The sequence below is a fragment of the Strongylocentrotus purpuratus genome, unplaced genomic scaffold, assembly GCF_000002235.5.
Source record: "Strongylocentrotus purpuratus isolate Spur 01 unplaced genomic scaffold, Spur_5.0 spur5_scaffold_17, whole genome shotgun sequence".
Taxonomy (NCBI): Eukaryota; Metazoa; Echinodermata; class Echinoidea; order Camarodonta; family Strongylocentrotidae; genus Strongylocentrotus; species Strongylocentrotus purpuratus.
This window is the reverse complement of record NW_022145602.1, coordinates 4,731,119-4,758,738: the sequence shown is the minus strand read 5'-3', so window position 1 is coordinate 4,758,738 and position 27,620 is coordinate 4,731,119. Positions and strand designations below refer to the sequence as shown.

At 36.6% G+C, this 27,620-nt stretch overlaps 1 protein-coding gene across 1 annotated transcript; it reads left to right on the top strand.

Annotated features, from left to right (window-relative positions):
* Positions 1–868: 868 nt before the first annotated feature.
* Positions 869–27,235, top strand: LOC100891469. Its single transcript, XM_030988508.1, has 6 exons — positions 869–1,815; positions 8,288–8,623; positions 9,213–9,272; positions 20,137–20,232; positions 21,193–21,236; positions 22,748–27,235. The coding sequence occupies exons 1-6, from the start codon at positions 1,701–1,703 to the stop codon at positions 22,910–22,912; spliced, it is 816 nt and encodes a 271-aa protein (XP_030844368.1). The 5' UTR covers positions 869–1,700; the 3' UTR covers positions 22,913–27,235.
* Positions 27,236–27,620: the final 385 nt, after the last annotated feature.

Sequence of the window (27,620 nt, the reverse complement as noted above, 5' to 3'; positions counted from 1 at the left end):
ATTCATGCATTCATTCATGTATTCATTTAATTCAATTCAATTCAATTCACTTCAATTTTATTTCGTCCATTAATGACATGAAAATTTATTGTGGGATTTTATATATTGCGTTCACATTAAAATCATGAATACAAAGACATCAAAAGCATGACATTGAAATAGGAAATAATTACATTCAAAATCGGTGATAAATTGGAAAAAAAATAACATGACATCGACACAATGCACAAATATACTTAGTTAAAAGGCCCCACGATTTTCAACATAACGTTAGTACACAATACCTCGATCCTGCACCCCCCCCCCCCCCCCCCCCCCCCCGCCAGAAACTCATCCCAAGCCGGAGAGACATAGACAAAGAGAGAGAGAGAGAGAGAGAGAGAGAGAGAGAGAGAGAGAAAGAGAGAGAGAGAGAGAAAGAGAGAGAGAGAGAGAGAAAGAGAGAGAGAGAGAAAGAGAGAGACAGAGACAGTGAGCAATAACGAAAGACAAAGATAGAGAGAGAGAGAGAGGAAGACGATGATCTAAGAGAGAGAAAATAAAAGAGAGAGAGAGAGAGAGAGAGAGAGAGAGAGTAACAAAGAGAAAATAGAGAGAGAGGGATTCAATCATGTATTGTATCATAATTATTATCATTTTGAGGTATTGACATAGAAATTACAATCTATGGGATAGTTTTTCCACTGCACAAGTCCAAGGATGTAACGTATGCCCATATTTGTCAGCCTATACGGCTACGTCATGCTGTAACAACCGACCAATCCCATGCAGCCTTTGCAAGATGGGGTGATGGGGATTCCCCCGTAACATGCCGACGCCATACAGTTCGCGCCACGGCGCGTGTCATTGGATAATATTTACCCCCGGGTATTACCACATAAAACTACAGGTACTTGAAGATAATGGTTATTATCGGCTGTTATGAGACCGCAGACACAACCGCGAAAATCACCTCGTACTCGCTGTGGTTTGTCCAGGTTCCTCGAATTATGTCTCAATCTGTTTGAGTGTCGGAAGAAAAGCCTGCTACCAACTAGTTTCAATTTGTCAAACATATCTTTCAGCCAGATTGTTAATTATTATGGTTATGAAGAAGACACACGATTATATACTCTCCAGACAAATCTATCAATTGAACACGGTGCGACGCCGCGAGTGTGTTTTCAAAACGAGTGCACCACATTGTGATCATTGCCTTTATCTGGAGTAGTCGGTGTTTGTTCACGTGCTTGACAGGACTGTCTTTTTAAGGCGAGTTAGGACTTCTTTCCTGCTTTCGATTTTTAATTAGACTGGAATTATTATTTTCAAGCAAGCTTTCACCATTTCCAGAAACTGAAGAATAGCTCATAGAGTTGTCATAAACCGCCATAATCTCCTCTATACAAACTTCGTGGGTACAAAGCACATCACTGTCAACAACGAGCGTATAATAAACTTAGGGAGAGAGGAACGCATGTTACAGATTCTTTTTTCATTGGTTGGTGTAATCATCGGGCCAACTAATTCTTCATATATTTAGTTTCTTGCTGTCTGTTGCCTCGCGATCACAGGAGAGAAACGGTATTTCTGCAATCAGTTATATCGGAATAGGAGCCAGGACAGCTCTTTTCTGAAACTACTTCCTCGTTTGCTGCCCACGAGCATCGCTGTCTCACCCTCTCCCACCCCTCCGGAGATCCAGCGATAAACAGTACAGAATGATGGCGTCGTCACCGAGAGCTGTCTTTACGAGACAAAGGAACATCACGACAAGGGTGTATGTCGCCATTAGTTCAATAATACTGCTGTACCTCAGTATTAGTGTCGAAGCCAGTAAGTCGAAAATTTGTTTCATGATTTGTTATTGTATGTCACTAAATATTGCCATTGAAGTGAAGGTGATTGTTATATTGACATTAGGCACTCCCTATCGTAAAAGACAACGTGTCGCCTGAGGATTAAAGAATATTTTTAATCCCTTCGTCATTTTTCCTTTTATTCATTTATCTTATTTTTATCTATCATTTACGTGTATTTTATTTATCTATTCATTTATTTATTTATTGGGGGTGTTAAATATAAAACAGATCAAAACAACAAACTCGTTGAGGCACCATGGTGGGGAGGGTATCAAGTGAGAAATGGGGCTATTTTGTTTGTTCAAACGGAAAAAAAAGTTTTCTCAAAACAATTTTCCTTGAGAGGTGTTTTTTTCAGTTCAGTTTATTCCACTATTTATTCCGCTCACACCAAACATACAAGTGCATAAAACATTTTAGTTAACAACTACATTTTTCATAGGCTTACCCCTTGTATATTTGTCGTGTTTTTTAATATTTTTTTTCTTCAATAACTCAAGAATGAAAGGTGAACTGTTGGAAACATTTAAATGTAATCCTTAATTATGTCACATTTTCAAGAAACATTAATCGGGACAAATTAATTTGATACATACTTGAACAAACTTGGAAACGAGATTAATAGTTAAGTTGTTAACTATATGGTCGTAACATAGGCATATTGACAAGGCTACATACATGTTCAAGTCTTTAAAATATCATGTACAACGTAATGGAAAGTTTGCAAGTAGAGGGACCTTTTAAAAAGCCAAAGGCCCTGCTGGTAGATTTTTTGTAAAAAAACAAATCATTATTTGAAACAGAAGGAGGCAAAGGCAGAGAGAAATATATATCAATGACGGAATGAAAGATAGAACGAGATGGATAGGCAGGGAAAGAGGAAGAGGAAAAAAGAGAAGAGAAAGAGAGAGAAAGAGAAGGGTATGCAGAGAAAGAGAATGAAAGAGAAGGAAACAATATTGGAAACGGAAGGAAACAGCATGAGGCAAAGTATGGATTACAAGACAACAATAATTATTCAGTTAATACAAAAACCAGTACAATGATATTGTAACTCGCCTCATAGTAAATGTTGACATAACATAAGATTAATTGTTTATTTACAAGGAAAGGTCTGATGCCAAGATAAAGCTTGTTTGTTCCCCTCCCAGTGTTAACTTATGATCCCGCCAGATTGTTTATCAGGGAAGAGACGCTGTTTATTTAAAAAAAAAAAAAAAACAGGATGAACAATGTTTATTGCTATCATTCTCATAACAAGTTATGAATGATCATTCTGAAAAAATATAAATTATCATTCTCAAAAAAAATATAAAATGATGAGAGGCAATTAACAAATAAATTATTGTGACCCTTCCCGAAATAGTGGTCTCATATTTCAATATCATACTGAAAATGTACATTAAAATGATTCGGTAACTTTGTCTTAGATCCTTTAAAAAAATGCTTGAGCAATGATAATTATAAACCTTTAGGTCAGTCAGGAACCACATGACTTCTACAAGCCAATGGCCTGTCTGATTATCAAGATATTTATGATTGAAAATCGAAATTAAATTTTGCGTTTGCTAAACGGTTTTCATAACACTACAGTCTATTGGGGAAATCGAGTATGGTAAAACCGGTCACTCAAAGGTTTTTACTTTTTGAGGCAATTCTTGATCATTTTGAAGCGCAATTTTTGTTAGGGCTTCAATAAAACATCATATCACAGGCACTGATAAGACGTAGGGCCGTTCATCTCAGATTTAACATTGTTAAACGATCCCTTTAAGATTGTTGTGCTGAATATTAGATAATTGTGTACCAAACTTGCATTGTCATTTTGTACGGTACCTATTCGCCACTCGGCATGGCGCCTTAAGGCGTTCCTGTACGTGATGTACATGTAACTGCCATGGCAATGGTAGCCAGGCTACGAATTTCGCTGCTTACAGCATGCATTTTATAGATAATAGCACGTTATGAAAAGAAAGGAAAATGAATAAAAACATGTTTAGTAAAATAGAAGAGGCAGTTCCAAAATTAGAGCACCCTTGCACACATTTTTGATAACTATTTCTTAAAGGTATAAACCAGTTCTGGTCATGCGATTGCACTGTGAAAGAAACGTTGTGGAATCGATCAGAAAAGGTTGATTATCTAGCATATACGTATTGGTGTGTACTACAAGGTTCTGGAATCCTTAAAAAGATACGAAATTTGGCCCAGTCTTCGTAAAGTTACAAGCACTGTACACAGAAAGATGTATATAGGACTACGCGATATCTATCCAGTCCGGATAGATATAATGATTTACCAAATATATCAATTAGTAGGCGGTTTACCGGCAAAATTTGTATCATCACGTGTTAGTCAAAACATATTCTTTCACATGATTGGTTATAAGAGCTTCCATTTCATTTTTTAGAGGGCGGGGGGCATTTCCAAAACTGGTATATACCTTTAATGTTCTACAATTAATGAACATGAGGAAGTAATTTAGCGATGTATCCATTACATGCAGGCCATGGAGTATTTCAATCGCGATAGTACCCACATACGATCATAATTGTATTACAATACAACATTAGCACGAAAGATAAGTATTGAGTTTGTGTCGCCTAGATGTCGGCGGCTTGTGGTTCCACTCTTTGTCAACAACACAAAATTAATTAAAAATATTTCATAACAGACGTTTGTATTTTTATCTAAGCTAACATTTTCACTGTTGAATAGCTATGCTTTTGAATAACTTACATTACAAAAACCACATTATTTTGGTAAGAAAATGACTATTACATTATAGTCAGTTATTGAACGTCATCAAACAGACTTTGAGCGCACACACAACATGATGTCTCACTTTTTGACAGTATTATACATCTGTTTTTAATGCTTTGATTGCTTTGAATAGGTGTTTTTGATGGGAGGAAAGATGTTCCTATGTCGCCTTGACATAGACAAAAGTGGTCAAAGATCACAATCAAAGCAGCATTAAATAAACCTTTACAAACTGTTCCCTATATTTTATTTATTTGGAGGGGGGTATAATAAAAGGAATAGAAAGAGATGGGAGAGGGAGCAAGTGTGTGTGTGAGAGAGAGAGAGAGAGAGAGAGAGAGAGAGAGAGAGGAGAGAATGAGGAAGGTTGATCATCTAGCATATTGGTGTGTACTGCAAGGTTCTGAAATCATTAAAATGATAAGAAATTTGGCCCAGTCTTGGTAAAGTTACAAGCACTGTACACAGAAAGATGTATATGGGACTACACGAAATCTATCCAGTCCGGATAGATAAGATAATTTACCAAATATATCAATTAGTAGGCGTTTAACCGGCAAAATTTGTATCATCACGTATTAGTCAAAATATATTCTTTCACATGATTGGTTAAATTATACGAGCTTCCATTTCATTTTTTGAGAGGGGGGCATTTCCAAAACTGTTCTTTACCTTTAATGTTCTACAATTAATGAACACGAGGAGGTGATTAACCGATGTATCCATGCAGGCCATACATTATTTAAATCATGATAGTACCCGCATAATCATAGTTGTATTATCTTACAACATTAAGCACGAAAGATAGGTATTGACACAAATTAATAAAAAAAAATATCCCATAACAGACGTTTGTATTTCTATCTAAGCAAACAAACATGTACTCCGTTGAATGGTTGCGTTTTGAATTACTGACTTTACAAAACACATTATTTCGATAAACCATGACTATTACATTATAGTCAGTTATTGAACGTTATCAAACAGACTTTGAACGCACACACAACACGGTGTCTCTCTCTCTCTCTCTCTCTCTGACAGTATTATTTATACGTTTGTTTTGAATGCTTTGATTGCTATGAATAGGTGTTTTTGATGGGAGGAAAGATGTTCCTTTGTCCCCTTGACATCGTCAAAAGTGGTCCAAGATCACAATCAAAGCAGCATTAAATAAACCTTTACAAACTGTTCCCTACAGTTTATTCTTTTGGAGGGGGGGGGGGGGAGTATAATAAAAGGAATAGAAAGAGATGGGAGAGGGAGCAAGCGAGTGAGAGAGAGAAAGATATGGAGAGAAAGAGAGAGAGGGAGAGAGAAAGAGAGAGAGAGGGAAGGGGGAAATAGAGAGAGAGGCTACATAAAAATACATATTCTTATAAAAATGTTGTTGGCGTTGTTGCCGATGTAGTTGGTGATGGTGGTGCTTTTTTAATAACGTAATAGGGTACATTTATAAAAGGTAAAGACCAGTTATGTCATGCGATTGCATTGTGAAAGAAACGTTGTGAAATCGATCAGAAAATGTTGATCATCTAGCATCTAGCATCTGCAAGGTTCTGGAATCATCAAAATGATAAGAAATTTGGCCCATTCTTCGTAAAGTTACAAGCACTATACACAAAAAGATGTATATGGGACTACCCTATATCTCTCACAGACCATGAGAGAAACAAATTTACCAAATATATGAATTAATAGGCTGTTTCCCGGCAAATTTTTTATCCTCGTGTATTAGTCAAAACATATTCTTTCACATGATTGGTAATGAGAGCTTCCATTTCATTTTTTGAAATTGGGGCGTTTCCAATACTGGTCTTTACCTTGAAACAAGTTTCAAATCGCTTTGTAAAAAAAAATTGACTGATATTATGTTGTTGGGAAATGTGCTCATGTTATATTGCTTTTCACTGTTTCAAGTCGTTTTTATTGTTAATTACGGTCATGTAGGCTTTGTCACCAAGCCTTTTATTAACCGGGCGCCGGGCGATTTTTACCCTACGGTCCCTGACTTTTGGCGCCCGGTAAGACGGGGAAAATGAGTACCGGGCGCCGGTCATTTTTTATTTCTGGCGCCCGGTCTGGGAGAATTAACATTTTCTGTTTCATAAACTTCCACATGTCTAGCACTAAATGTTCACAAATGTGACAAAAACTTACTTGATACAAGTTATACGTGGACTGAATGAACCCTAACAAATCATTATAATGAGAATCCTAATTAAAATCGCCCAGAAACAATTGCAGCACGAATACGAGCGGCCGCTATTTCCTACTCCTAACGGAGAACGGAGCACACAATACAGGGGATGTACACCACTCAAAGACGAGCGCATTTCCCCAGCCCAGGCCATGCATACACACACAAATGACATCGGTGCTGTACTGCAGTACACACACAGTGTCAGTACAAGAAAGTCTCGATGTAACTTCCAAAAATCCATCCGAAAAGCCAAATTTTGCTGTCAAAAATGCGGAATCGGAGCCATATTTCCAAAGCTCACGGGGGTTAAGCTCAGTTTTAAGAAACAGTTTCATCAAAATAGCGCTAAAAATCAAGAAATCAGCGATTTTGTTACCAGTTTTTTTGCCTATCGCATGCCCTTCGAATGTAATGGTATCTTCAAAAAAGCAAATGAAAATCAAAACACCGGATCTGCTGCATTGACTTTATGTACAAAGTTGATTGCAACTCCAGACTTGCCTTGATTCAGCGGCCCTCGTACTCATTGACTAAAATTCTGTGATGTTTTGAATAATGGACTTTTCTGATAAAATAGATAAATATATTTAACAAATCTTTTTTTGTAAATTTTCTAATTATTATTATATTATTATTATTATTATTTTGACAGGTCGGTCGTTCTCAATGATTAAATGCGTTTTTATTCAAAGAAACATGAATGCAATAGCATTTTATAGGGAAAATAACAAAAACGTAAAACAGGCATAATCTTTTTTTTTCACCTAAAATATGTTTTTTCAAGCTGAATAATATGTTTTTTGGAAAGCGACAGGTTGGAAGCTCTGCATTGTCATTATAGATCTGGTTTTTCTTAAATATTTTTTTATAGAAATAATTTAATTCCCCCCTTCCCAACATTTTTAAATTTTTGACATTTAACGGCATGAAAATAGTATTAAACATGAACTACAACAACTACAAATGACAGATTTATCTAAGGTATGAGTGATTTAATATTAGAGTGCTCAAAATTTAAACAAAAAATTAAACTACCGTATGTATAAATAAAAGGTAACGTTTAACAAATAATTTAAAAGAAAACGGTACATATTTTCATCAATTTTGGAAACGGCTCCTGGTCCTGGAAAATGGTTCCCGGTTCTCGAAAAAAAATAAGGACCGGGAGCCGCTTTTTCAGATATTTGGCTCCCGGTCTGCTTTGACTTAATAAAAGGCTTGTTTGTCACACTATTTACTTTAATTATAAAACGCATAATATTTTGGAGTTCATAAATTAATTCTCTGCCTGTTTAGCTCTATCTCTCCTTTTCTCCCTATATCTGTCTTTCATCCTCCCCCACTCTCTCTCTCTCTCTCTCTCTCTCTCTCTATATATATATATATATTCTCTCTCTTATAATTATTACTATTACTAATATTATTGTTATTATCATATTTGTATTATTATTATCATTTTTTATCATTATTATCATCATTTCAGGTATACATAGTGTTCAGGAAAGATTCACTTCTAGAGTCGGAGGTACCGTAAATATCCCCTTTGAATACTGTGACAAACCTTCTTCATCATGTACGCACCATAGGTTCAATCTGTCCGCTCCGAACCCGACATGTACCGTAGATCGCTATGGACACTGTGAAGTGGCCCGAGCTCCCGACAACGACCCTTTCCGAGAGGACATGGGTATGGGTTGTGAACTTTGCGTGCTCGTCATTCACGGAGTGACGCAGAAAGACGCAGGCCGTTACTCCATGTGTCAAACCTCTGGCGCCTGTACGAGTTCCTTTTGGCGCTACATCTCGACGTTGGAAGTTGGTAAGTGGTGTCGCCAGACTTCCGGAATGAAAGCCCCCGGGTGATTAAGGCTCTATTGTTAGCAAACAAAATACAAACAATCATCCCTTTAAATACAAAGATCCTCTCAATGTGAATTGTGCCATACTCGAAATACCCTTGAAAAAAGATAATTAAACATGTCATTATAAAGAGATGAATGAATGATACTCAAATCTGAAATAATTAGAAATGGAAGCGATTTGAACCGTTACAAACGAATCGTTATCTGCTGACGTAAAGGTGCGTCAGCACAGACACTCTTGAATTCCTGTTGCACTCAGGCGTCACCCTGAAAATCTTATTACCTGCGCTAATCTAACATGTAAAAGCAACCATACATGCACCTTTTCTACAATCGCCACCTCCCTCCCCCTTCCAAGAGATTCTGGATCCGCTACAGGCCACCTTTAACATATTTAAGACAAATACCAGATTAAACGATTGTCCATAAACTGCTCACTATTCTCATATAATGTAAAACTTTGACTATTTCTATTTGAAGAAAAAAAATGCTGCTGTGGTCATGTTTGGTGAAATAAATTGTTTCCTTTTCTAATGTTTCTTTCAGAAGAACCGCTAACGCCGACCAACTCGACTTTCACAACAGTGTCAACGAAACCCACCACTGGTATGTCACTATTCGATACTACCTTTTTGTTGTTGATATTGTCGTTTTATGTCTTCATATATATAGAAAGTAATTGATTAGGTAAATTCAAAAGTATGGAGTTGGTGCGTCCCAATGTATTGCAAAATATCAGTGGCGTAGACAGGTTCGTACACCTGGGGGGGATGACTCAGGGGCGGATCTAGCTTTTTGCTAAGGGGGGGGGTGACCAATAATGACGATGCGGAGCATCGTCCACGAGCCGCGAAGCGGCGAGCCGATTTTTTTTGGGGTGTTTATTTGAACCCCGTAAGTGATGTTTTCCTGGCATCTATTAACACAATGGAGACCATAAAAAAGCAGTGCATGATAACGTCTTTTTAAATCAAGTAACAGTTAAATACACAGTTATATCCAGAGTTATCATGTGTTTGGTTAAGTTACCAGATGAGTTGAATATCTTCTCACAATATTTGCACTTGAAAGGGTTTCTCTCCAGCGTGCGTTCTTTTTTCTTTCTTTTTTTATTTTTTTTCTTCTTTTTTTTCCCTTTTTTTTTTGGTTTGTTTTTTGGGCCGCCCAAGGGGGGGGTTAAACCCCCTAAACCCCCCCCCCCCGTAGATCCGCGCCTGTTTAATCTTGTGGTTATCTTGTGGTTTCCAAACCACAAGATAACCACAAAATACTTGTAAGATTTTCTTTTTTTTACCGTCTGAATTGGCTTTCACCGTGTGAATGCGGCTAATAACAATAAACACAATTACAATAATGAATAGGAATATTATTATCATCATCATAATTATTATTATTATTAATATTATAATTGTTATCATTATTATTATTACTATTATTATCATCATTATGACTTATTAAGTAAGCAAATATCATTTCCCAAAACCTGGGGGGGGGATGATTGTACATGCCATCCCCCCCACCTTGTGAGGTGGGGGGGATGCATCCCCCTCATCCCCCCCGTTGTCTACGCCCCTGCAAAATATACAACTATACATCGGTTATATTGAATTAATGTTACTCCGTACGTGCTTTTGAGTTTTGGGAGTGCCAATGTGCCAGAGATGAGCGCTATACAAGTCGTAGAAGTAATAGTAGAAGCAGTGTACTTGTACTAGGAGTAGTAATAGTATTAGTAATAGTATACAAATATACACTGCCTTGAGAGGTTCTGGTTAAAACTATGCGCAAGAGGTGACTCCAATAGTACTATTTGCTGGGGGGGCGCAGCCCCGAAGCAAATGGTACTTTTGGAGTCACCGAGGCCCATAGTTTAACCAGTACCTCGAATAGAAGGCATGGTATATTTGTTTTATATCCTGCATCAAAATTTATTTTTTTTTAATTTAAAAAAAAAACATTTTTGGGGAAAAAAATTTAGAACAAAAATAATGTCAATTTTTATCTAAAAAGATTTAAAATATTTTGTTTTCATTAAATTTAGATTTGAAGAAAAAAAATTGATTCAATTCAACAACAAAAAATTACATTTTTTTTCCAACTCCCAAATAGTAAACCAAAATAGTACTCTCATATAGTACTTTCTAAAAATAGCTCAAATATTTTTGGTCATGTGACGAGCTCTCAACCAATCAAAAGCCAACAAATTTTTGATGCAGGATATAATAGAAGTTAAAGTAGATAGTAGTAGAAGTAGTAGTAGTATTAGTATAGTAGTAGTAGTAGAAGAAGTAGTAGCAGGAGTAGTGGTAGTAGTAGTAGCAGTAGTAGTAGTAGCAGCAGCAGTATAGTAGTAGTAGTAGTAGTGGAAGTATTAGTAGTAGAAGTAGTAGTAGTAGTAGTAGTAGTAGTTGGAAATTGACTCATCGTGGGAAGATATACATGTATGAATTATGAAGACCCCGTATTTGCCTAAGAACTGACCTTGACCTGATGTCAGATCGGAGATTGAAAGTTTAGGTTACAATCTCATTTGTCAATGATTCAATATAAATCAATCAATTACGTCATAATCAACTACGTTTTACTTGCTCCAACACAATCTCGAGAAGATAACTCCGATTACAGGAATATTAAAAAGCACAATTTGCATATTCATATCACTAAGATTAGGTTAACAATAATTTTGCTGATTTGGGTTTTTATGAATCCTCCGTTGTGAGATTGTTCACCATAATTTAATGACCTATTGATACTTACCTGTGTAGGGTTGTGGGGTTTTTTCCCGCTGTTTGAGTGAACATGGTGTCCTTCAGAAGAAGAAAAAAGGCAAAACATAATTGGTAACTTTCTTGTTGCACGCAACATGATAATCCGCCATGGCTTATTGTTGATCTACCCCCTTCTAATTTCTTTCTTTCTTCTATTTTATGTTATCTTTCTCTCTCTCTCTCTCTCTCTCTCTCTCTCTCTCTCTCTCTCTCCGTTTCCATCTTTCACCTGTTCCACTTCTCTCTCTCTCCCTCCATGCCATCTCCCTTTTTCTTCCTGATAATAATGATGTTGCTGATTATAATAATAATGATAATGATAACAATAATAATGAAATTAATAATCCTATTACTACTGCTACAACTACTAATAGTAATAATGATAATAATCAAATGAATAGTTATAATAATGATGATGATTATGATAATGATAATGATGATAATGGTGATAATAACGACGATAATGATAATAATAAGAAAGAAACGAACAAAACAAAAACACAAATTGCCCTCCTCTTTAGGTATGTATATTTTTTTCATTTTGGGGGTAAAAACCTATCTCAACAAACAAAATATACATCGAATATCCAGGAAGAATGATTGTTATGTTTGCACCTTGAATGTAAAGCTTGTTACCAAAGTGACCTATTACATGATTACACATGGTAGGTTCTTAGAATAAGGTACCTGGATTCTGGTAGTGGTAGGCAAATATTTACGTATCTGTCATTCTGCCTGCTTGCGTTAATTTCCCTACCATTAAAACAGGGAGAATCCCTCCCGTCTCCCTGGTCAAACCCCACGATAGAATGATACTCATAAGACAGTCATCGCATATATACTTCGCTAGAAGTCACTTTCCTTCTTAAATGAGACAAGCCTTTGTTTTACTAAAATTCCACACATAGCAGTTGAATGTCACCCGCCCCGTAGTGACGCTATATCGTTGTATTTTGATCAACAAAGCTCCGATCTATAAATTGTACTTGACAAGAAAAATCACTTGAAATTTTGAGTCATTTCTGTTGCAGTAACATTGTGCTGGTCATGAATAAGAACCTAGCACCAGAAGTCAGAAGTGGACATTGTTTTCTTCTCGAAAACGCAAAAAGGTCGCTCATGATGATGCACCAGTAAACTTTAGGGAATTTTGGAAATTAATTTGCAATCTTTCCTGAGACGGGATTTTTTAGACTCATCTGGAAATGAGAAGGGTGGCGAAACCATATCAACTACTTCATTCCAATTCAAAAATGCTCACTAGAATATTTGATGTTATACAATAACCTTAACTGGGGTCCCAATGTTTGAAAACCCTTTTTTCTCAAAACGAACACACAAAACAGGTCTTTCCAGCTCATCAATGTCGTACATGCCTCACTCAAACTAGGGAGGGGATTTTGATGGGATTTTTTGCAATAACATGCTCGGATGGTTGGGGATAAACAGACAAAAGAGGCTTTTTTTACACTTGAACTACTATATAACTCCCATTCAAAACGGTAAATAGACTTTAAAGGCTGTTTATTCAACCGACACTATTTCAGATGTAGGTTTACTGACATTTTTTGGGCCCCGTCTTATAAAGAGTTGTGATTTATCAAAGTCAATCGAAGTTTTCCAATCAATCACAAGTTTGCAGCCTCCCCCTTGTTATGTACATAGTTGCGATTATCATCAACTCTTTATAAGACTGCTGCTCACAATGTCGCGATGTGTCGACAGCCATGTTCCATAATGCATTACCAACTGATGATGCGCGCTTGATGATGCTTAGGGCTGGAGTACAGGAACCAGAAATCGCCATTTCGTAAACGCCTTCAAAGAAAGATGGCACAATTGAAAATTCTTTAAAGCAATGACAGCGATTTCGGTAATATTAGGTTATTAGGTTGATTTGTTTGTTTTACCTGAGTGCTAAGCATGCATATGTATGCTTGTAAGTAAGCAACCAGGGACCGACGGCTTTAAGTGCTTTTCAAGGGAAAATACCCTGTCTTTAACGCCATACAAAACCTGCAACAATGATAAAGCACACAAAACCTACTCACATCATGATTTTTCTTCCCTCGAATTGATCAGTGAACTATGGGGATTTTCAAAAAATATTATGCAATACTGCCTGAAACGGGAATTTACAGGTTATTTGGGGTTTTTTCCAGGGCGGACGGGAATTCCCACAAGTACAAAGGAACCTTTTTCCCTTTGGAGATAGAAAGGCAGATACCAAGTCACCATGGAAACCTCCTATAGTAGATTTCCATGGTGAGTGAGTATTCATAATTGTCTGTTTAATATCGGGAACAAAAATTTGGAGGCCTTTGTGAAAAAGCTGTTGACCCGAATTTCCCTGCCCACCCCTACATGACGTTTGGAGGAGTTCAAAGAAAATATAAATAATGTAGCATTTTTCGATAGTTGGGTAGACAAAAACCCTTCTCATGACTTTTTAAATCAAAACCAAGCCTCCTCTTTAGCAGAAGCTATCTGAAACTCTTTTAGAGGTGTTAGGTAACTTTGCCTCTGATTTTAAACAAAATCCTGGATTTAGCTCATGCAGCTGCAATCATAATATTATAAACCTTTATGTCAGAAATGAATCCCATGACTTTTACAAGCTAATCGCATGTTTGATCAAGATATTTATGATAAGAATTCGAAATGTCAAAACCTTTTTCCCAACGTTTTTTTAAATATAACACTACAGTCTATTGGGGAGATGAGTATGGTAAAAACCGGTCACTCAAAGATTTTACTTTTGTGAAGCACTTCATGATGATTTTGAAGCGCAGTTTTGTTTAGGGCTTCAATATTACACCATATCACAGCAATTGTACGGGTAGGGCCATGCATCTCAGATTTATAAAACTGGAAACATTGTTAAACAATGCCTTTAACCCGTTGACGACTGAATTATCTCATTCCGAAAGACTTTTATTTAACAACCACCTGGTGCCAGAATATTCGTAAAAGGTTTATGACCTAATTATACGAAGAGAGTGCTGTCAGTTATATCACAGTATTTTGGTGTTGTCGGAAACTGATGAAATATCAGGAACTTCCCTCTTCATATGATATCCTACCTGGGAATCCCAGCACATGATCAGAGCTCTGCTTTAATCTTCTTTCCCACGATAAATTTGTTTAAATTTGCTGTCAATTTCTCGCACGAATAATTCAAAAGCGACCTTGCCAAAAGCCACAACAGCTTTCTTGTTGAGTCGGATTTCCATCTTAAAGGTAAAGGCCAGTATTGGAAAAGCCCCCATTTAAAAAAATGAAATGGAAGCTCTTATTACCAATCATGTGAAAGAGTATGTTTTGACTAATACATGATGCTAACAATTTTGCCGGGAAACCGCCTACTTATTGATATATTTGGTAAATTAGTTTATCCATTGGTGTGTGAGAGATAAACGCACGTGTCGCGCACGTGTGCGTAGTCCCATATACATCTTTCTGTGTACAGTGCTTGTAACTTTACGAAGAATGGGCTAAATTTCTTATCATTTTGATGATTCCAGAACCTGCAGTACACACCAATACTTATATGCTAGATGATCAACCTTTTCTGATCGATTCCACAACGTTTCTTTCACAATGCAATCGCCTGACCATTACTGGTCTTTATCTTTAACTCCAAAATGTTACCGAATTCTAACCTTACAACCCAAAGTCTTCTAGGCAGGCTCCTACATTAGGTGTTTGGTTGCTTGCTGGCTCAGAGATTTCTGAGTTCCTGTCGTGCTTTATATTAATACATGAGATATAGCGCCATTATCCATTTTAATTAAATGCTCAAGGCGCTTATATCATATTAAAGTATCAACCCAAGCAAAATAAGCTCTGTCCCTCGTGGTATTGGAATGATAAATAAATGATTTTTAGATTGTGAGAACGCGAAATATTCACTCAGTAAGTGGAGGGGGCTTTCAGGCTGGCACTCTTAAAGATCACCCTCTCCGCCCCCCCCCCGCCCCCGTTCCCCCTCCCGAAGAGTATAGAACATAGTTATTAACGTAGACAATAATATTTAACTACTTAATATTCAGAAGCTTTTCAGTCCCATTAGCGCCTTTTATTATAAGGGTTTATAGATATTCGCGCTCTACTGATTCCTGGAATGGATTGGATTGGATATTTTAAAGGCCCACTACACTACTTGTAGCTACTTGCGCCCTCTATATAACAAACGATGCCTGATCGGTAAACATTGGTCCCCCATGATCCTCTTTTTCTTATGTTAACTGAGAGCTGAGTTGATGAGATAACCACCTGTCTAATGACCTTGCAGGGAAGTCTAATCCCTTCTGTAAACTGTGGCAGATACGCTTTAAACATGATATCATAAGTCTTTGGACTCCAATCGTGTATCATATCAAGCGATTCTTAAAAAACCTGAATGAACTGTAGGAAAAAGTTAATTGATTTCAAATGTCCCTTTAAGTACCTTTGGGTGCACAATGTCTGAGAGTCTACTTCAACATCAGGAAGTAGAACTGGGAGCGGTATTAATTTCAAAGTTTCAAGAATCTAAGTGCTTAATTTCCCATATTTCTTTCATTCACATTATCAAAAACATCTTTTCAAGCTGAATTCCATAAAAGCCTCTAAAGATCAATACAGAAGAATAATAAGAAAAGAAACAAATCTGGAGCAACAAATTCAACTCTTTAACATGCCATTTGTGAACACGGCACCATACCAGAATAATTAAAATTCATGTAGTGGGGAATTCCATCTTGCCCACGACCTCTTGACCCAAATTTATCCAAGGATAAGGGATGCACATGGGGACCGCCCAGTAATTTACAGCTTCCTGACTTTTGTTTAATCCAATGTCAATGTCTTCAATGTTGCGTGTGTTTTTTTTTTTTTTTTTTTTTTGGGGGGGGGGAGGGGTGAAGAAGGGTGGTAGGAAAAGTTTGGAAGTTTACGTCACTGCACTTTTACTTTTGTATCAGTGGATTTATCATTATGTCATGTTAAATATTTTAAAAATTAAAAATACTAACCAATATGGGGTTTATCTCTATTGATGGAAATTTGGCGTCATGAAATATTCACGAATTTTGGATCATTCGCAAAAGCCTCATGCGGCACGAAGAATTATGGTTCTACACTGACTAATATCCACTGTTCCCCATTACATTAGAATATTTTTTTCTTACCTTTTGCCATGAAGTGACAATATGGTTTACTCTTGGTAGATGGAGTTTATATCTTCTAAAAACTAAATAATAATAATAATATTTAATTTTTATAAAGCTCTTAATACAAATGTCTCTAAGCGCTTAACAAATATACTTTTACCCCGGTCATTGGATTCAGAGCTTGCCCGCACACACTGTGTGCACAATCTCCACTTCCTGGGGAGCATTCCAGCTGGGCGTTACTTGACGCTCACAAGCTGTTTGACCAAGAATGACGGCCGCATCCTACCGAGTACCCATTTAACACCTGGGTGGAGAGTAGCAAGTGCAGGTTAATATCTTGCCAAAGGATATTAGTGCCGTGTCGGGATTCGAACCCTCGACCTTTCGCATCTCCAGTCAAGCGCCTTAAACCACTCGACCACGACACTCCCACGTTTAAAGAGTCCTAGAGTTTGGTCAGTATAGCTCTAAGAAGATATAATCTACATGTATATAGCTAGGGAGAATAAATCATATTGCTACAATCATTTCATGAAAAGAGGTCATTTTATTTCATGGAGGATAAACATTAAAAATGAAAGTTTTGGGGATATTATGGGCCTTGAACATCTGACAAGACAATAGATTCGTTTCAAGGTCAGTGGCCTCATTATTTATATTGCCTCTGTCAGCGGATCTGTTCAAGATGAAACGGATGAGACGGAACAAGATTAATTCATGAGATAATGAGATTAATCGATGCTAATTACCTTGATAAATTTCCCCGCGGTAAAGATCCATTAGTGAGATTAGTAAAACGTATGACACGCGATGTTATGAAAATCAATGAATTCAAGCATCATTTGGAAATTAAAGTGACACCGCGCCTAACATTAATAGAAAATAGGCTACATGGTGCCCCATCCCCTGAAAAAGGGGACTTGCATCCTTCCGTTAATTAAGGTTCGAATCACTGGTACCCAGCCGAAGAAGAATCTTTTCAAATGAAAAATTATACTAAGGTTGACAAATTCGTTTAAGTTTTTTCTTGTTGCTTTAATGTGCAAATGTGTACAGTACGCCAATGAAACTGCGTTTTAAACAATTCACATGTATAAGTTCATGTCTGTGTTTAAACATTCATTAAACACGTCTGAAAGATGAAAAATGTGTGTGGAATGTTACGTTTGTGTAATCTGACGTCTTTTACACTTTAGCCTAAGTTCAGACATAAATACCATTTTTAGAAAAATCTACCAACAATGATACGTTATTTTCCGCAAGGAGTAGTTGCCAGTGGATCATACATTGTGACAACAACAAAAAATGCGCGTAAAATATTTATACAAAAAAGACAAATAAATGGTAATAATATTTATTCAAACAATAATTTTAGTAAATACAATCAACCAATTTGGCAAATTTGGAATTGTTTTCTTCTTAAAAGATTCTCCAACTATGCACCGGTAAAATTTGCCCCGCATTATATGCAAATTATGCTAGCCCCCTTTGTATTGTCCACTCTGTATGATGTTAAAGGTGTCGTTAAATAGGTATAATGGCAGATTTATGATGGATTACTTTGACCTAAGAATTAAAACAGCAATTTATGCTTGTAAAATTCTGGGGACCGAAATTGACTTATTGAAGATTGTGTTTCCCTTGCTGGAAGTTTACGCCCCTATTTACAATATATCATATTCATACCCCTTGAGAACGGAAGATACTGCTGGTAAAATATCAATAAAAATTCCTTTTGGCTCTTATAAAGTTGAATTATCGCGCGTACCTAAATCATTGCTCGTATGGCGAACATTCACTGTTATTTGCACCTACCGCGTGTTACACAATTATCAATACATTGTGAAATTTTCTCAATACCCGCCATGCGTTTTATCGGCTATAAAAACCTTTGTCATAAAGTTGAGAGGAGTTCGCGCTCATTTTACCATCAATTATTCCATATTGTGCTTATTATGCTAGAGCGGGTTTTGCTTGCATTGTTGAACGAAAAATAAAAAGGTTGTTTTTGTGTCATGTCTTTATCAATGCAGTCAACACCTGGCTAGAATAGCATGGCTTGAATTAAACGGGAAAGAAAAGGAATAAAGGAGAACCTGGGGACCGTTTCTCGAAATCGTCATAAGTCTAAGTTCGTGGATATCCCATAGAAATGCGAGGTAATCCTATAACACACGGTTCAATGGGATGTCTAAGAAGTTAGACTTATGACAGTTTCGAGAAACGGCCCCCTGGTTTTCAGAAATTCAAGAAAGAATAAGCAAAACTGAAGGTAAAGGTCTTTCGTTACCTCTAATCTGCCTCTGTAATGATTGATTTCTATTCCATGATAAGGCATTCATGCAAGGCATAATAAACGACCTTTTTTAAATATCTATTTCGTCCAAGAATGAAATAAACCATTTGATATTACCGCTGAAGGATTTTAATAGTACAAAAATATCAGAAAGAACCATAAATACATGGTTAAGGCTGATTTTTCGCCTTCGGATGAAATAAATGGATTTAAGTCATATATCTTATAGAACTCATTGCACAAAATTGGCGATTTAGTTTTACACCAAGAAGTAGCTTTTAATTTAGGCCCATCTTTAACAAAAAATTCTTCCAAGATATGTATGTTGAAAACCATTTGATTGATAACTTTTCAAAAATATTTCTTGAAATGTACTCTGCTGGATATTCTATTACCAATTACTTTACAAGATGTGAAGTTCTTTTTGAAAATCAACGTTCATATTTAAACTTTTTCTTGCACCTCTCCCCTAAAACGCGGATTACTAAAAAAAAAAAAGTTTTTTAGGATAGACTTTTAGAGAATTTCCAGACAGATCGTTATTCAATACCCTTTTTATGAGAAAAGGTGAAAGCCGAAACATTGGTACATCATGAACAGTAGATATCAATGGATATACTATGCTTTTAAAGATAAACTTTAGTACTGGTAATGCGATTGCATTGTGAAAGAAAAGGTGTGAAAGGATCAGAAACAGTTGATCATGTAGCATGTAAGTATTGGTGAGCACTGCAAGGTTCTGGAGTCATCAAAATGATAAGAAATTGGCCAAGTCTTGATAAAGTTACAAACACTGTACACAAAAAGATGTATATGGGACTACACGAACACGTGGCGTAAAAAACCTACCCCCCCCCCCCGAGTTTTACGATGTACATGACATATTTAGAATATGAAGGCATTTGAAGAGCCATGCTTTTCAGGAAACATGTCTTATCTGATGTTCTTCCAAACTTGCATAATAAGAATGATAACGCTCACAAATTATTTTTCACCTCTTCTCAGAACTCAACCTTCTCTTTAATGTCGTGAATTAATAACAAAACAACACAATAAGTACTTACGACAATTTTGACATCATACCATCGCGAAAGGGGGTGTAGGTGAAGTAAAAATACTAGAAGGAACCCAGTTAGGAAAAACAGTTATGAATGGACACAAACAAAGTGACCCTGTCAAAGCAATTATCTTGTGATTAGTCTAGAGATGAATAACTACTTGAAATTATTTTCCCTATTTCTTTCTTTCAGATTTGAAAAAGACCACCAAGCCAGAAGATGCTCCGACAAATGTTTCCGAGATCAACACCCTAACCGGCACAGACGCGCAACCCGGCAATACTGCTCGTTAGTATTTTTTTTTTTTTAATACAAGTTTATATTTTTTCAATTTAGAAAATATAATTAATTCCTCATGTATACAGTAAAAATATGGATTATTATTTCGGTTAGCTAAGAAATACGATGAGAATTTCATATCACATTCACAAGAAGGCGCAGTTTGAACAAAAAAACTTGCAAACTTCCCCCGTCCGACTTACGCAAAAAGCCTCCCCCTCCCCCTCCCCATCCCATTCCGAAAAATATCACAGACCTGGGGGTGTTTAACAAAGATCCCTTAGTTGGACCTAGCTATTATGGAAAGCCGTTAGCATCTTTGAAAGTGTTTTTTTAAAAGTTATTTTAAAAGCCATAAAATGTTGATTCAAATCATTCATAATCTCTATTTTTTGTTCTTGCTGTGGAATTCATGAGAAGTCTAAAATACCTAAATTTTTGCTTCTAAATATATTTTGTTTTAAGGCTACAAATGGCTCCCCATAATGTTTAAGTCCAACTTAGAGTTAGGTTTGACTTAGGATCTTTGTGAAACGTACAACCCCAGCAGGTATAGTGGTATTTAACTTTTATTTAGATGATCGTGAAAATACTGGTTGGGAGGCAATCTTCTCCGTTACAACTAAAGAACGCATTGAGCGCCTTGGCCTTCATTTTACGAAAGAGCTATACTCATAATTAAAAGAAACACATATTTTCAAATAATTGTGATTTGTTTTGCGAAAAATTAATTTTCGAAATATTCTACATACAGATCTCTAAAAAGCCATCGATAAAAGTCGGTTTGCTTCGCATGTGGTCGTTATAAACTTTACAATAGTTCGTGTTTTGTTGTTGTTATCGAAATCTTAATAAGAAATTGTTTGTAACCTAATAATGACCGAAAGACCTTATTTGACATTCTTTTATCTATATTGATCCACAATCAAAGACTATTTTATTCATATTTTTCTAAAATCTTCTTTTCAGGCTCGAGCACCTCCTCTGCGGTCGGAATCCCAATTACCATCGTGGTAAGTAAACTCATTATCTTCAATTTTTGTCATTAATATCAACATGACAGTTTTAATTCGATCTTTGATGGCCATCAAGTTATACTCTAATTTTCTGATAGCAGTGCGACTCGCTTTCATGTAAACTATTTGTCATGTATTTTGTAGCATGGATGTCATGCAGAAAAAGACTATATAGATATTGGCCACAGAAAAGAAAAGAATAGAATTTAAACGAAAGAATCAGAAAAGATCAGTACATGGTATGATAACGAAATTCGAACGCAGTACTTGAGGCCTATTTTGAGTGGGTGAAAACACACGCGCGCGCGCACACACAACCCACACCCGCACACAAATGTGAAAAACTTTGGAATTCTTATAAGAAAAATTCTTTTACCACACGGAAATCGTATCTTCCCACTTTAGTGTTGTAGATACGTGGTAGTTATAATACACTCTAATGTGAATAATGATTCACATCTGATTTCTGTACGACACAGCTATACCCAAGTCTTAAGTCCATTATCATTGTGGTAGGGGAAGTTATTGTTTATTTATATTATTGTGTGTGTTTTGTTTATGTGCTTCTTACACGAAATGCTTTAAATTTCCCACATAATGTTATGTCAGTTATGAAAGACCTCCGCCATGCCTCCAATCGGATTTTAACACCGCAACGTATGCCAAATGATTTCTTGAAGACCTAATATAAGTTTTCCCCGAGCTAAATAGTTGGGTGGGTAGGTGCTCTCAAAATATTTTTAAGATAAGCAGTCTAATCTATGCTGACTTTCGGGATAAAAACTCTTGAGACAAACTGGATTGCGCGAGGCTTTAATATCTGATATAACAACTCTAGCATTTGTGAATCATTGCTGTCGAACATTTTAATTAACTTGAATATTTGCATTATTTTTACAATAATAAAACAAGTGAGTTAAAATAACTAACCCTCGAACTAGCCGGCAGTATTAAAAACATTTCTGATGTCAAACATCAATCTTATATAGAGAGCCTTACTGAAGCCCAAGGATAACATAAAGTTCCTAGTATGGTTTTAACCCGTAAAATAGTGTATACTGTGCAATCTAAATTTATAACCCTCTGTGAACCTTGTGTGTGTGGGTGTGTTCGTGTGCGTGTGTGTATGTGTGAATTTGCTAGGGGCCTAGAATGTATTATATGGTTTATGATATCTTGTTTTATTCTTTTCTCTCCCTCTCTCTTTGTTTGTCTGTCCCCCTTCTCTCTCCCTCTCCCTCTCTCTCTCTCTCTCTCTCCCTCTCTCTCACATACATATACACACACACACACGCACACACACTCTCTCTCTCTCTCCCTCGCCTTTTCTCTTTCTCACTCTCTCTCTCTCTCACATACACACACACACACACACTCTCTCTCTCTTTCCCTCGCCTTTTCTTTCTCTCTTTCTCTCTCACACACACACGCACACACACTCTCTCTTTCCCTCACCTCTTCTGTTTTTCACTCTCTCTCTCTCTCTCTCTCTCTCGTTCATGTTACAGTTTCTAGTTATCCTGTTCATCGTCGGTGCAGTTTATTTCTGGAAGAGGAGAAACAGAAGACAAAACACAACTTTGTCGCCTGCATCACCTTATGCCGATACGACTACAGTGACTATCACAGACGAAGTCACACGTTTGAGAGCAGAATCTGAGTCAGATACATAATGAGAATTCGAAACTTCACCCCTCTGTCCCAACCTGTTTTGGTAATGCATTGTCTTTGACTGTATTTGAGCGTTGAGATCATTGGGGGAGGATGAACAAGAGAGTGAGGCAATTTTGAGAAGAAGGATATCGGAACATTTCTCCATGTTACAAACAATTGGATTCAGTGTTCTCTCCTTAATCATGTGGCCACGGTTCATGGATGGATCAATGGAAACCATATTTTTGATAGTTTTCTATTTAAGTCGAAGAGATGAAGTAGACCGAAGGAATAGTCGTTCAGTGTCACACCAGTTTACAGCTTCATTCATCGAGTCGTCAAGACAGCGAATATTTTAGAAGAGCAAAAGTGACAAACTTAAGCATCCTTGTCTGACCCTTGAAGTAGGGAAGCCATTTTGGCTAGACATCAACATTGTCTGTCGGCGATTATATCTGATACTTGAGTGGGCCTCCAGTATAATGGAGGACGGTTTGGAATTCCTGTAACTCGGGGAAAACCCAGTTCGCAAACCTGAAACAATATTGTAAGAGTTGGTAGATCATTACATTTAGGAACGTGACTCTACCAAGGCAGTTATTAAAGACACTGAGTGATATCGCTGTCGCAGCTTGCCAATGGCTTACATACAGGGGATTTGGGCATACACCCTCCCCTAAATCACGTGGTGAGAAGGGGGGGGGGCGGATTAGAAAGAAAAAGGGGGAATGAATGCAAGAGCCATTAGAGCACCCAGGCCCCAAAGCCCCGCACCCCTATTTTTTAAATTCTAGAACAATACCTGCCATCAGATGACTAGTATAGCCCAATAAATATACACACTAATTATTTATCCACATTTTCTGGCATTTATCCAACATCATGATCCCAAATGTCACAGGCATATTAAAGTAGGTCGGAACACTCCTCGTTTTTTTTATATTAGATGAGTGTCACGTTTCCCGGTACGTGGCCTCTTCTAGTCTACAGACGGCTAGCCGAAGGCAAATGAAGACATTCACCTCGTTGTCGCCTTTCAGCGATCAGAATTGGTACTCAAATGAAGCATGTATAATTCAAAAGATACACGGTGTCATGATTTCATGTATAATTGACTAGTACGGCTTCACGCGAATTATTTATTTGTGGGTATAACTAAGAGTGATAAGTACAGATGGTGTACAGTAGTAGGAATACGGGTGGGATACAATCCAACTGTTATTGTTGATTTATACACACTTTATACAACTTGGTCGTTTTTCGTATTATTTAAGAGTAGAAATGTTAGCGCTAATACATCGGTCATACCAACGAGACCGACTAAAGACCGAGCGAAGAATTACATTACCCCCAATAGCTCCAACCTGGTCGGTCAGGAGTCGGTCTGGAATCGGTTTGGCGGTGTGACCGAGGCCTACTACAGACTCTGTTTACAGCAATAAATGTAATAACAGATCGAGTCTGCTTTAGTAGCATTTTACATACTGTAGTTTCTATCTTATAATCGACGGATGTCCCTCTTTTAGATGATCATTGTACAGGCTATTTTCATAATGTACCTAATAAATGCAAATGTATTTGTTGAAGTGCATCATAACAAATTATTCATTCACCTGTTACAAATAATAATTTGTTGTACATCAATGGTCAATAAGCAAATTGCATACCTAAGTTCATACGTGTTGTTTGTAGAGCAAGTCACAATGCTTGTCCGACCTAGCAACAACTGATGTATGCACTGTGCATTGTGACTATTTCGATCCTATTACAAGTGAGTGTAATAATATCTCCTCACTGAGTAATTGTTTATACATTTAAAAAATTGACTGTTTTGAATTGACGATTGTCAAACATGATGAGTCATAAACACGGTTGTAATGCGTGTCATTCAAAGGAAGGACTTGACTTCTTTTTATTTATACAATATGAGATAAACAGGTTAATAGCATGCAAGGTCTCTGGTGCTCCTAAACTTTAGACTGTATTATTTACCGTGTTGTGTACATAAATAATACAGATCAATTTTTTGTATATTGTTCTCTACCAGGTTTGATTGAGACTGACAGATAATTCGTTTCATAGACATGTATAAAGGTCATCTGGGTCCCCGTCGCATAACACTTGACATTGGTGGTGACTTTGCCATCATCATTAACTACCATGGCAACATCAGTCAACAGTGCATTCTTTATCTTCCAATCAAATCAAGGTTTCAATGGAAGTTACCATTAATGACCAAGTAACCATTAATGGCCAAGTTACCACTGATAGTAAGTTACCATTAATGGCAAAGTTACCTTCGATAGTAAGTTTTATTCATCGGCCGGGGCCCTGTGGTTATTCTAGTGGGGAAAGCACTGCATTCAGAAGTACCAGATTCGAGCCCTGAGTAGGAGAGGCGTATCATTACATATTTTTCTTCTTAAGGAATTTGTTTTATTGAGAAATTCACGTAGATTTGCCACTCCCCTCCCAGGAACGAATTGAATTGTTGGTTAAGGATGGGAATGTTTTGCAGTAAAAAAAAATGCCTGTATTATATTGGTACATGTTTATGATCTGATATACACTTACATTCGATAGCATGATATGTTTACTATACGACCATATCGTTCACGTATGTAATCGTCATTAATGTTTTGATATTAAAAAGGGGGAAGGGGTCGTGTAAAGCAAACCTTGAGCTAACAAACAAACGAACAAACACAAAGACTCAACTGGGTGTGAAGTAAACGATTATAAATTCTTAGGCTGCTTTTACAATGGCGTTGAAAATAGGAATAAATGGTATTTATTCGTTGTGGCACCGTCATACAAAAAGAAGACCAATACTATCGATTAACTGAACCTAGGATATATAAAACAAAACTATCTAATATTCGAGAAAACGGTAAAAATACAGGGTAGCAGGCAGAAGATTGTTCATCTGTATTTTATCATTGTACATAATACATCAAAGAGTATAATGGTATACAAGTCGTTCCTGTATAAGTAAATAACTCCATGTACATGCATATGATGTTTGGTAGAGGACATAGTAATTTTCTGTTCGACAGTACCATGGGTTATATTACTTTTTTTCTGGACTACGATTGAGTGTTATATATTTGTTTTTACAGTTTTATTTTTAAAAAGAGGCTGACGGAATTTATTTTTTCATAAACAGATATTTGAAATGTAGTTTCATATAAATGCACATGTATATTTATCAACTTAAAAATGATACTTGAGAGTCAGATGTTTGAGCAAAATAATAGTTTTCTCTTAATGTTGGAAGATATAAGAAAAAATGCTTCTTCAAAGGAAGAATACGTCCAAACTGAGGAAGAAAATGAAAAGAGGAGAAGGGTAATACGAAAAAACATCAAAAGAGTAAAGAGAAGAAGAAGAGAATTAGAACGAACAGAGTAACAAGGAGAACGGGGAGAAAAGAAAAGGAAGACGAAGTAAGAAGAAGAACAAGAAGATTTCAAACGAGAACAAGAAGAAGAGGACGAGGAAGGAGTATAGGAGAAGATTAAGAAGAAGAATAAGGAGGGGTGGAAATTAAAGTGGAGTAGGAGACGGTGAGACTGAGAAATAGCTTTAACTATTTTATAGACATGAAAGATCAGTATTAGAGAGAGCGAGACCTCTTGAAGAATTTTATTTTGATTATGTAAAAGAAAAAAGTATGAAATGTACTGTAAATAGTCATTGTATTTATCTCATGAAATGTTCTGTGTATGACTCCCAATGTATCATCATGACCGTACGGTATGCTGTACGTGTGTAGTTTTTTATCTGTAATCTGAAAAGCATTACATTTCAATATATTTTATCAATCTTGAGCTCCCTCGAATCAATCAATTATAATTCTTAATAACATTCGGAAACCAATCCAATATTTTTACACTTTTTATGGCAAATAAATCATGCTTGTTTAGTGATTTTTTTTTATATTATGCTTAACAACAAACAAAAAGGGGGAAATTTAATTCCTTGATCTTTTTTTGGATTCGGGTATATAGGCTAGGAGAAACTATTTTTGTGAGACCATGAGTAGTATTAATTTCATTTTAATTTGATATTATTTTGAGATAGAACTATCGGACTTGAGTACCTCATTTGTCCACAATACATAGTTAGCAAACACATTGAACATATTTTATCATAATTACGACAAGGAATTATGTAAATTTATGTATTTGCAATGTACATTTTGAAGTATCTTTTTAACATGTCACTTTGTCAAAATATTGTTTTTTATAATTATTTTACTACTATGTACAACGGTTAATTTGTGTCAACTATGCCTTCATAATCTTGCATTTATGTAATAAACCATTACATTTTACTCGTAATTACTATGGCCATATTGTGTTTATTTTTATACTTACGCGGTATCAAGTTCATCTGATTATGATCAATGATTTGAGCTTCGACTTTTCTTCTGCTGATCCTAGTGAGTACGAATTTGTTTCGAAAAAGAATTAAACTCTTACATTTATTTACATATTTGAGTGTATGGGTGGGTGGGTGTGTGTGTTCGTGAATTTGTGTGGGTGAGTGGGTGAGTGAACATGAGTGCGAGTGTGGGGTGTGTGTGTGTGCGTGCGTGTGTGCGTGTGTTCCTACGTGTGTGCGGTGGTGTGTGTGTGTGTGTGTGCGCGTGTGTGTGTGTCGGAGCCAAATAGTTGAATGCGATGGAATAATAAAAGTTGACGTGTCCAATTGAGTGCTATTCGG

Excerpts from the sequence above, each read along its gene's own strand:
- LOC100891469 (XM_030988508.1), top strand. The coding sequence starts at position 1,701 with ATGATGGCGTCGTCACCGAGAGCTGTCTTTACGAGACAAAGGAACATC. Across the intron at positions 9,273-20,136 it reads GTCAACGAAACCCACCACTG|ATTTGAAAAAGACCACCAAG; the intron begins GTATGTCACTAT and ends TCTTTCTTTCAG. Across the intron at positions 20,233-21,192 it reads GCAACCCGGCAATACTGCTC|GCTCGAGCACCTCCTCTGCG; the intron begins GTTAGTATTTTT and ends TCTTCTTTTCAG.